The sequence below is a fragment of the Acartia tonsa genome, chromosome 8, assembly GCF_053477335.1.
Source record: "Acartia tonsa isolate MP-2025a chromosome 8, ASM5347733v1, whole genome shotgun sequence".
In the NCBI taxonomy this organism is placed as follows: Eukaryota; Metazoa; Arthropoda; class Copepoda; order Calanoida; family Acartiidae; genus Acartia; species Acartia tonsa.
The window spans coordinates 31,483,706-31,496,137 of record NC_137267.1 but is presented as its reverse complement, the minus strand read 5'-3'; the positions used below and the strand labels follow the sequence as shown (position 1 = coordinate 31,496,137).

The 12,432-nt window shown below is 33.7% G+C and overlaps 1 protein-coding gene across 2 annotated transcripts in view; it reads right to left on the bottom strand.

The window, feature by feature from the left end:
* LOC145326707 (proton-coupled amino acid transporter 1-like) overlaps window positions 1–12,432 on the bottom strand; it is a 51,002-nt gene that overhangs the window by 24,910 nt on the left and 13,660 nt on the right. The window contains exon 1 of one of the 2 annotated variants that reach the window (XM_080170075.1): window positions 1,734–1,852. The exons of the other annotated variant lie outside the window; for it this stretch is intronic. Coding sequence (XP_080026201.1) covers window positions 1,734–1,801 — 68 coding nt within the window. The 5' untranslated portion in view covers window positions 1,802–1,852. Of the gene's footprint in view, window positions 1–1,733; window positions 1,853–12,432 lie in introns of those variants that run through there. 2 annotated transcript variants of the gene reach the window in all.

Genomic DNA, 12,432 nt, shown 5'->3' with positions numbered 1-12,432 from the left:
GTTTATTCAAATCAACTTTAAATATCAATTCTTATCATATGACGAATTATACAAAATTTCAAATATAACAGATTGATAAAAAGCTATTCTTTGATAGAATACTTGCCGTCAATTATAGTCTATTATGCTTTATTCACTAATAATAAGATCACACTTTATAAACCGAACCATAAATAATGAGAAAAAAAATCTTGCCCGTTTCCTACTGCTGTTTTGTAAGGCGAGTGGCGTTATTATCAAGATCATAAGGATGCAGCTAAGTAAAATTCATCTTTTCAACAACTGAGACAAAGTTTATGCAATCAAATGAACTTATTGGTAAAACCCTCACTCCTTAAGAATATTCATATTATAGTTATACAATTAATAAACTATGTGGGGTTTAGGGACATTATATATCCCCTTGTGGTCTACCCATCTACTAGAAGATATCCAGGCTTAAATAAATTCTTATGCTGTACCGTTCCTTTAATGGTTTTCCAGGTTGAAGTACACCAAATATAACGTTGTAGTGTACAGCATGACCCTCAAAAAAGTATTTTTAAGCATCTGCAGCCCTTATTTCTCAATGAATTATTAAAAAATGCATATGTCCTTGTTCTCCATAGTATTCCACGTAAGTAGATATAAAAATAATTTTTTTACCTCCATTAACACCGGAGATTTTTAGAGCTAAAGTTTTGAAAAAGTGACTGAGAAAAAGAATTTTTTTTTGTTTCTCTTATTTTTTGGATGGTTATATTATGTTTTTCTGGCAATTGAATAATGAGACATAAAGAAAAACAAGTTAACTAAATATTTCTTTTTTATTACACCTAAAAATATCAATTTTTAATGGCAAAAAATACTACTGAATGAATAGATTATTTGCAAATTTTAGGTTATTTATTAACCCTTATTTATAGAAAAGGATTAATTATGACAGTTGCTCCGCCTACTTTTCTGACATCTCAATTATTTAATAAGGGGTAAATTAGGCTTTTTAGACTAAAAAATCATTATGTTTTATTTTTATTTTCTTTATAACTTTTTTGTTATTAAAGTTAGGATTGTGAAACAAAAACAATTTTCCTGCTATATTCATAGAGATTTATTTGGTTTTTTAATCTTAAACAATTTTGCCTAATAAGTAAGTTTTTCAAAATATCATTAAACTAAAAAGACTCAAAAAATATGTTTAAAAAAATGCTTTTTACTAAAAAACAAAATTTTTTATTTCATTTTTGTATTAAGTTTCTGCTAGTAACAAAAATAAAAGGATTTCTAGCTTAATTTTGCTAAAAAAGTCGTATCATGTTAAAAGTTACTTTTTCCTCAGTCACTTTTTCAAAACTTTAGCACTAAAAATCTCCGGTGTTAATGGAGGTAAAAAAAATATTTTTTTATCTACTTACGTGGAATACTATAGAGAATTCATATATACATATGAATTTTTTAATAATTCATTGAGAAATAAGGGCTGCAGATGCTTAAAAATACTTTTTTGAGGGTCATGCTGTACATGTCCTCTATTAACGTTCAGCTACACCAAAATACAATGGCGTTTCCAACAGGAATCTAAAGGGATAAGCCAATTGCCGATAAATTGATGTACATCCCTACAAGTCCCTAAAGTTGTTAAGCCAATAAATAAGAAAACGTTATTATAAACTTTTGGGAATAGTGAAATAAACAGACCATTACCCCCTCTATCTCTCTGCGTATCCATCCTCTAGTGGTTATTTGAGGCATACCTATATCTGTGAGTATAACTATTGGGTCTATCTGAAATCAACTCAGGGTGGGATCCATATCGTTTCATTGTTTTAGTCAATAATACTTCATCTTTAAAAATTGAATTTCTAATGATATGTTATTGACTGACTGAAAAATATTTATAATCTATTTCAAAAAGGTGGGTAGCGTTAGAAAAATTAAAGTAAAAAAATTATTATTAGAATATATTATACCTAACGAAAATTGCATTTTCATAGATGGCGCATTTCAAAGCAACTTTGAATGTTGAACGTCCTTGTTTTATTAACTTAAACATCTCTATTGTTTGTTATAGAATGATAAAAAGAAAACATAAAAATGTTATGGATTAATTTAAACTTTCATATTGTATTTTGATCATAGAAAATGGAAATTAGTTATTCATCGCACCGTATTATAGACAGCTTTCCGAAGATATAAACATGTACAATTATAAGATTAAAACCTATTTTGTTATCTCCGAGTTTTCAGCAAGGCTTAGAAAACTAATCCGTCAGTTTCGACGCCATACTGGAATTATTTTCTTTATAGTATTGATTAAAATTTTTGTCAAAAATTGAAAACTTGATATTGCTGCGCTTCTTATAAACAGTCTTTTTTAACAATATTACGTATTAGGAAATGATTACATTTCACGAGAAATTTTTACGCCCTAGAAACGTTGAATTATACAAAAGTAGGTTATAATACAAGGATGAACAGTTAATACATATCGCAGCTTATTTTGGTTTAAAAGAAGTAGGATGTTTGTCTGTCTATCTGTTCATAAATAACAATAGGACAATAACGGTTCTTTACGGGGAAGCTTTCTGTAAAATCTGGAAATACCTAAAAGAAAACGGATTAGAGCCCAAGGAGGTCCTTGTAACAGCCCATCCAAGAATATCCTTTTAGCACCACTAATACATTTTTAAGAGAGACCCTGAGTAATAGGAGATCGTGACTTAATGTAGGATTAATAATTATTACCAGTATTAGAGTACGTCCGAACAATAGACAGACAGAAATTGGGGCATGTTAGAAAAGTTAGGAGTTTCAAACTAAAGGTAAGTTCATAGTTAAAATATTAAAAGTGAAAAATTAAAAAATTGTTAGCTCAAAGGAGCCGAAGGCCCAAACTAACAAAACTGGTATAATTTTAATCATTTTTATTCTAATATTCGTGGAAAATTGCCAGTAATACGATGCTAAATATTGTTTTTCATTATGGTAGAAAAACCAGCGGAAATTAATCGGTTTCGAATCCATTCTGAAAAGAATATTCTATATTTTTCTGTTATCTTTCACTGTAAGTTGTTAGTTTGTCCCCTTGTATGTTTTGTAGAGCTTTGCTTTTATGGATATTGTCATCTTTGTTTGTTATAATCACCTAACAACGCCTAATGCAATATTTTTTCTATTTTGCTTTAAAATCCTGCAACTTAAACATGAGTTTGAATAAAAACATGTGCATTAAATTTATAAACAAAAATAACAAATTAACATGCATAATTTCTTTTAAGGGGCACAGCTACTCATCTCCTCTACTACAAGTTGCTAAATTGTGTTATTTTAAACTCAAATAGACCCTCTTGAAATTGGCATTGTATTCTTATGTCCTTGTTTTCTTATGTTAAAATAAATATAAAACAAGGATGACAACATCCATGAAAGCGAAGCACTGAAACGGTAGGACAAACGGACATTAACACTTGTATAGTGTCAGAACTGAATAATCAGAATAAAAATGTATAATATAAATTGTAAGTAAATTTGTTGATGCAGGATAATATTTCAGGATATTTTTAGGACTTGATTATAGAGTTGCTTCGCTTATAACATTATACTTTGTTGTCCCAGGAATCAATATACCACAAATCAGGTCAATCGGATGATTAGATAATATAAAAATTTGTTGTAAAAAAAGTAAAAAATGGACGTACGGACATTCTGATAATGATTATAGAGTTGCTACGCTTTATAAATCGTACCTATACTAAGGGATCACATGCAAAGTTTGAAATCGATAGGACAACTCTAAAATGCCTAAATTAACGAAAAAAGCTATCTGTCACGGACGTACTGATGGACCGACCTTAATTATAGAAAAGCTTTGCTTTTAAAAACTTTAAGTGTAAAAAATATCATAAAAGTGTTAAAATATCAAATTGCGATAACAATATTTATAAACCGTAAAAACTTTTGATAATAATATAAACTTCCATATGAATAACAAATTTTATCAAATTTCACGTGAAATTGATAAATAACAATTATTTTAAAAAATATATACCTAATAAAATTCAATTTGATTTTTGTATTCTGCAAAAAAAGATCAAACGTACGTCGTACATACGGACTTAACAAATTAATAAAAGAAAATATAGTATATCTAAAACGTTTAAACAGAGGGTTCTACATTTACAATAATTTAGAAAGTTTAGACTTGTTTGATGTTTTAGGCCATTTTAAATACTTGTCTGTGTTTATGCTATGCATCGAGCATTTGACAATGACGCTAGTTAGACAAGGAGGTTTTGTCCATATGTACCGCAACATCCACATACTTTTAATGAACAGTAAACTGTAATACAGTAAAAAAAAAGAATTGTTTGGATGCTGAAATGCCGGAATATTATTGCCGTACACGGACATACCACAATTATAGAGTAGCTGCGCTCCAAACAAGCTGTACGTACGTCAATATTCGTCTCAAGGACAAGGTTAACCTAATAATGTGTGCATCCTTATGACGTATAGTAATAGCAAGAACAAACAGCTAAATATTCTTATAAAGTGTATTAATTCAATACAAAGTTAACATACAATAATAACATTAATATTAAGACAACTGTTCACTTTTATGTTCGTATCCTGTTGCAGAGCAATGACTTGCTCCGAAACCGTGGATACCAGAACTAAAAGCTAAACTATATAATACATGCATTGCTCTTAAGTCAGGAAGAAAGGGACTATACATCACATTTCTCCCTGGCTTTAACATGAACCTGGATTTCAAACTGTAATATTTCAGATTAAATATACAATAGGTTTTACATGTTATTTATCATAGATATTATAAGTAGCGTTGAACGCTTATTAAATAGATAATAGTTGATCTGGTATGACACCTGTCATTTTTTTTGTTTTTTATATATTTTTATTCCAGATCTTTAAACACTTCATATACACATTTTTTTTATTTATTTTGGTTCCTTAGAACTCTTTTTGTGTTTTTTTTTTTATTTTCCTTTTTTCTTTATGTGTTTTTTTTTTCTTTTTAATATTTTTTTTTTAAAGAAAAAAACATTGATTAACATATAATCATTGAAAAATGCATTGATTAACACCTAATGCATTAATTACATAGTTATCATAAATACATGATATAAAAATAACATTGGTTACATATAACCATCAGATTTAAGCATGGTATTATAGAGCATTAATATGAAACATGAATTTTAAGCTTTTTTTGAGACTACTACTGCCTCAACAAATATTAAATACATAAAATAAAATAAATATGAATTAATACACATAACTTTAATTATTACTTTCTTTTTCCAGATGTTCTGCTCTTCTTGCCAGATTCTTCAATATCCATGGGCATGATAGCTTCATCATCATTCACTCCAAGTTTTGCGGTCTCATCACACAAGCCGTCTTGAGACATCCTTGCCTCAGTATCACCAAGCATATGAAGACATCTTTCAAATCCACTAGTAACCGCAACCGAAATCGAGGTTGCAACGTTATCAACCTCCTCCTGATTATCCAAAATCTTTTGATGCTTACGACTAACCTCCTCTCCAAATTTATCCAGCATCATCAATATTCCAGGCGTGTGTTCCATCCTCATTTCCTCCCTCACTTGTTCATCAACACGCCATTGCTGATTTGACAATTCAAGGTCCAGACAAACAGGAATGTTCGGATTTAAGGGCTGATCCATCTGAACACAAACAGGATCCCCAAACCGAGTAACCAATTTGAAATCACCTTCGAACCACTCATTTACTTTGTGTTCAGGATTAAACTTCCACTCAATATTGGTTGTCAACAAATTTGTATAAACGTTTCCATCCAACTCCAATCTGATTTCCTTCACTACATTCTCTAAAGTGGTACTTGGATCACATAACAATATCTGTTTGGCTAGAGTCGGACGGAGACGCTTGCAGCGCATCTGCATTTCCCAGGTCAGAACTCTTGCGTCTACTTTATCATTCAACAGACTACCTGCATATGTGGCACTCACCAGGTTATCAATTATTTCTCTTTGACCATCCAATCTAACATAACGTATCTCAGCAGGCATCTCTCCACTGGTGATTAAACTCACCGAATTCATGTTTACAATGCGTGGAATGTAGACTGTTAAGTTCATGTATTCATTCACCTGAATGGAGTCAATAAACACTTTAGCACTCAAATCCTGTTCAGACTTTCCATCAAGCCAATCTTTCTGTAACTCTAACAAAGTTGTGGATGGCATTTGCTTCAGAATAAAGCTTACTTTATTCACGACATCTTTCCAATGTGCCAAGAGCCGGATAGCTGACACAACCTGCGTCTTTAACCTCGGATCAACGCTGTTACCCACCGTTCTCAACACCGTCTGAAGGCTCATTTTACCATCTGCAGGTATGACGTCAATTTTTGAAAGTTGATGCCAATCCTCAAGTTCCCCCATATGTTTGATTATGGGTAACAATTCGCCCAACGTTTGACAGCTTTTTCTCTCATCTCCATCCAGGTATTCAATCTTAGCAAGCAACACCAAACTTGGTAAATTTTCGCAAACAAGCTTAGAGAGAAATATGGTCGCACTCAACTTATTCAAACTAGTTGTCTCGTTCCATGACAACTTTTTATTTATAGCTTTAGAATGCTCACCAGCCGCCATCAGGTTGAGGTATCTTGAATTCTGGCTGGTAAAGATAGGGATCCTGTCCACAGGCCAGTCTATGGAGTGGATGCATCTTCCCATCTCCAACTGCACCGATAACATGTTTATCAAATTCAACTTAAACCTTGGTTCATTATCAATAAGACGAGCTAAATCTGCCAGTGGCATGTCCTCACTGCTCAAAAATATGTTCCTTGTCGCCCTGCCCACACTCAACGTGGGCAGCTCAACGCGCGACATTACCAACACCAGCCGGGATGCAGAGTTGCTGACCAATGCAGATACTGGTAGACCAGGTTTGACTTGATTTCCTTCATTGTCAGATTGTTTGTGACGGCCATCTTCTTCATTGCTCAATAACTTTTGATTCATTGTTGCCGCCGTAACCAACCTGCAAAAATACAATATAATTAAATTTCAGCATAAAAAATTTAAGATCTAGCATTAAATTCCTCCTCAGTAAATCTTTTTTTATGACACCATGAACAACAGCAATACAACAATGCCAACATAGGAATTATACCTAACAACAACATTAACACAATCAAAACAAACTTGGCAAACAATGGTAATATATCTTTGAACAAATGTTCTAGACCAAACCAAGGACCTGTAACCTGTTCGAAAAATGACAACTTATGATCAACAAAATCCAATTTAGAAGCTTGTCCATTAAAATCCTCAAAATCCTCTAATCCCTGATATTTAATAGTCTTATTAAAATCAGCAATAAACACCTTTTCGTCGTTCAGAAAAATCTTTTGTCCCACGTGTTCTGATTTTTCATTGGCAATATGCAGAAGTTCGAGTCCCTGCCCCTGATTCCCAAGGAACAAATTAGCTGTCAACTTCATAAATACCGGACTTTGCGAACAATTTAACAATTTTATATCCTCTACTGCTACAATCATTCTACTATATTCTTGTATTCCAACTGTTTCACCTTTATAATCCACCATCAAATGTCCTACTGCACATCCATAATCCACACCTAACTTTACTGGAATTTCAACCGCTGTACACTTTTCATACTTAGCAATTTCTCCCAGGAATATAATTCTAAACCCATGATGCATCTGTACATTTGACCTAACTTCTGTTTGAGCACATCTAGAAATACTAAAAAGTTCCATCATCCTCTCATTCCTTTCTCTACTCGCCAAAAACATAGCATTCAAATCAAATCTAGCTTCCTGTTTTAACAAATCCCCAAAATAACTTCTAACAGCCGCCTTCGGTTCCTCTAAAAACTTGATACCCTCCAATTCTGTTACAAAAATGTTGAAATCCAGATGCTGCAAAGTAAGTTTCTCTGTTCCCATAATTTTAACTAAAATATTCCTTTCCAAGTTAGAAACAAAAAGTTGTTCATTCCAAGTAGTCAAATTGAATGTATCTTGAAAAACTACCTTAAAATTACTGGCCGGTTTTCGTACTACATACGGAAAATATGGAGAAGTTGATGTTGCCCACAAATGATTATCTTCAAAATTCGCCACAATCGTTTTTTTATCATAATCCATAACAACGTTTCCCTTGATCAAAACGGGTGTATTTTTTACTAAAATATGCAAAGTCCCAACAGCAAAACCTAAATTGAACCACATATTGTGCGCGTATATTCCCAGTGTCTTGCATTGAATATTTTCACCACCAACATCCCAAAAAGGTGACAATGTTCCATTAACTGTGAAACTGTGAACAGTTGGCAAGTCTATATTTACTTTAAAACTAATACCATCATGCTGATACTTTCCAGAATGAAAAACCCTTCTACATTCGTCCATACTCAACTCTACCTGTTTTTCATGTGGCACGTCTAGTACGTGCACATGACTCGCGGTACCGCAAAACCAGCGCTCCAATTTTAGTCTAACCTCACAACTAATGGCTTCTGACAATATAAAATCGGTTTCTGCTAACCCCAATAATTCCACAGATCTAACCGGTTCCATCCTATCATGCAAACAGGCAGCTGATCTAAGTTCAACATTACTTATTTGAGAACAATCATAAGCTGCTAACCGTGGATCCTGTGACGTATACATACCACCAACAACAATCAAACAATAAAACTGCATCACAACAACAAATAACAAAATATCCAAGTACCTGACTCCTCTATCATCCTTGGATTTCTTCACAGGTACTGGTCCAGCACGTCCACTCTTTGAACTACAAGCGTCCGGTGACCTCTTGCGCATACCACGATCTCCATCTCGTCTATTGCGGTCATTCCGGTCATTCCGGTCATGTCTATCACCGCCACTTCCTCTCTTGTCATCACGCTCCCTACGGTTCTCGTGGTAATCTCTTCTCCTGCAAATATTATACAAATTATTACAAATATTATTTTTTAATCAATTTTGCGAGGTTCCTAGTTACTACATCGGCTACTGAATAACGTTCTAATCTGTCTTTTTCTCTGTTTTGTCTATCCTCTTCTAATTTTTGTAATTGCACTTCATTTGTAGAACCTTTAGGACGACCTTTAACAGGAATAGTCTCAGACATTTTTTGCAATTTTGCATTATCTAACGATCTATCTAATTCATCCTCCTCAACATCTCTACCTCGTTTAACACTTCCCCTTCGTTGTTCCAAGTTTACAATTTTACTTTGCAATTTTGGAAAAGTGTCCTCTAAAATACTCATCCGAGACTCTAACTCTCTAGCAGATTCCATGTTAACATCCTCTACACCCAAACTGTTGTCTGCTAAGCTATTATCAGAGGCATAATCTCCATGAAAAACACTATCCTTACTAATAGTAGAATATGTAGAGTCTAACTTAGTTTTGTCAGTCATATCATTTGAATCTACACTATCAGAAATATGAGTACTTTCCAAAGTATCACTAAGATCCTCAACTAAATCATCTAAATTTTCATTATCCTGAGATACATTTGACCTTTGCTGTGACAACCCAACACCCAAAAAAGATTTCTCCAAAAAATCTGGTGTTACCTGTCCATCCTTCCGCCTTCCAACCACCTCTGGACTAGCGCCACAACTATTCTCCTCTTCAGAAACGCCTGAACAAGTTAAATTTCTCAAAGTATTGGGAAAGTCATAGTTTACTTTCAAGGTATTATCCACAGAGAAACATTCATCTGTAATCACTAAGTCAATCTTTTCATCTGGAGTCAAGTCTAAAGTACTCTCAATAACATATATTTTATCTCTTGGTACAATTCTCACCCCTTTATCTTTCAATCTACACTTTTCTAGGGGTTGAACCTCGAATAAACTATCAGAAATTGCTTTTGTCACTAAACACGGACCCACCCATAACGAGCAGAGTTTACGAGCTACACCAATCGTTGTGACGTCATAAAAAATATAACAATAGGAATTTATAGCTACCGGCCGACCTATCCTTTCTGTATTTTCTACCTGCAAATACTTCTCAGTTCTATCTTGTCCAGTCCTCCAATTCTTGTCAAGGCACTCCAATAACTCTGAAAAATTCATATGTTTAATTTCCGAGCGCGTTAACGGGTCAAATGAGTCAAGTGGAAGCTTAGGGTTTCTTAGAAACATCTTAAAATACGGGGAACATCCTAACCTCCGATTGAAAGAAGTGTTCATACAAAATTGTGTAGCTTTAAGTTTATAAGCCCAATCTCCATCTTGAAAACGCAAATCAGTCTTAAGAAACGAATACACCGATTGGTTGTATCTTTCACTGTAATTCGAATTTGCTGATCTTGGAGGGATAAAAATTTGTTCAATTCCCAACCTTAAACAAACTTCCCTAAAAACTTTTGATTTGAAGCTTTGTGCATTATCAGTCCTAATTCGCTCGCATAGTCCCCAAACAGAAAATAAATTAAACTTCAGACATTCAATAATTGTTTCAGCTTTAACATCCTCAATAGCAAACAACCACACATATCTAGTACAACTGTCAACTACTATTAAAATGTGCTTACAAATGACTCCATTATATTCACACTCATTCAAAGGACCTAAAGCATCTATGGCTAACTCTGCCATAGCTTCCCCAGCCAAAGGAGAAAATTCTATATTATGATTATGTTTAGGTTTTTTACGTCTATTCAAACAAATGACACAATTTGCAACTGCCGCCGCTACATATTTAGATACATAGGGAAAAATGAAGTGACGATTAATCCTGCTCAAAGTTTCCAAATAACCCCTATGCCCCGCTGTAACATCTGCATGAGCTAACAAGAAAACTTTATTGTACATTCCAATAGGTACCACTACCCGTTCAATAAATTGAAATTCTTTCTGAAGCCGCATAGGTGAAGTCAGGATAATTAAACCATCCTTATAACTCAGATGTTCAAAAAATCTTAATATTTGTTTACCACAATAAGGCATTTGAGACAATTCTCTGGACGTAGGTTTGACATTATTTACAATAAATTTCCTCACCTCAACTAAAACAGGATCCTTCTCCAGGCTACGACTAAATTCTCTCGCCTTCAATCTGGATGATATTTGACTGGCTGTCTCTGCTCCAATTCCTGCAATAAGACATAATTTAGGATCTTCCAATTGATATACAGTATCCAATATTAACTCTCCTTGTTCGTCTGTCGATAATTTAGATATCCTATCTTTACTATCCTTTAATGCAGTACGTGACAATATATCAACATTAGTATGCATCTTGCCCTGCCTATGTACAACCTCATAACTGAAGGTGGATAAAAAATTTATCCACCTTATGGTGAGACCAACAAAATATCCGTTCTGCCTCCAAGTAGATAGATGTTTCAGTGCAGCTGAATCAGTTCTCACGATAAACTTCTTGTGTCTCAAATAACATTCAAATCTTTCAACAGCATTTACTAATGCACATAATTCTCCTTTATGTGCTGCATAATTGGCTTCATGAGTTGAACAAACACGTGACCAACACGATATCATCTTCTCTTGTCCATTTTGTTTTTGACTTAACACCGCAGACATAGCTGTAGATGACCAATCTGTATCCAACACAAATGGTTCAGCCTCCATTCTCCAATCCGGAAACGATTTACTTATTTCTTTACAGAACAATTCTCTAGTCTTTGTAAAAGCTTCCATACTTTTTTCATCCCATTCTATTTTACTACTGTTTCTAAATTTGTTCAATGGTGCTGTAATATCAGAAAAATTCTTGAAATATGAACCATAATAATTTATGAAACCAGTAAATCTTTGAATATCTTTACCTGTTTCAGGTACTGGCCAATTCTTAATCTTTTCAATATATGCTTGGTCCATAAATATGCCTTCTGCATTTATAATATGGCCCAGAAATTTCACTTCCTCTGCAAACAATGTACATTTTCCAAGATTAATCTTGAGGCCTGCTTCACAGAATGTTCGTAGTAGAATATTCAAATGTTCCAGATGTTCCTCCACATTCATACTATATACAAGAACATCGTCCAAGTAAACTAGGCAAAATGCCCTTAATTCAGGACTCAAATCCATTACTCTATCCATCAACTTTACAAATGCACTTGGAGCATTGGTCAATCCAAACGGAAGCCTCTTGAAGCAATATTGCCGTCCATTAGAACAAAATGCTGTATATTTCCTGACAGATTCCTTCAAATGCATTGAATTATATGCTGAAGTTAGGTCAATAGACGTAAAAATCTTCTTTCCTCCAAGTTTGTCAAATAGCTCACCAATGTTAGGCAAAGGGTAACAGATCTTCTCAGTTATCTCATTTAATGAGCGGTAGTCCAGGACAAAACGAACTTTCACCTCGTTAGTATTTCCAACCTTCTTCTTAACAGCAAAAATTCCAGAATTAAACG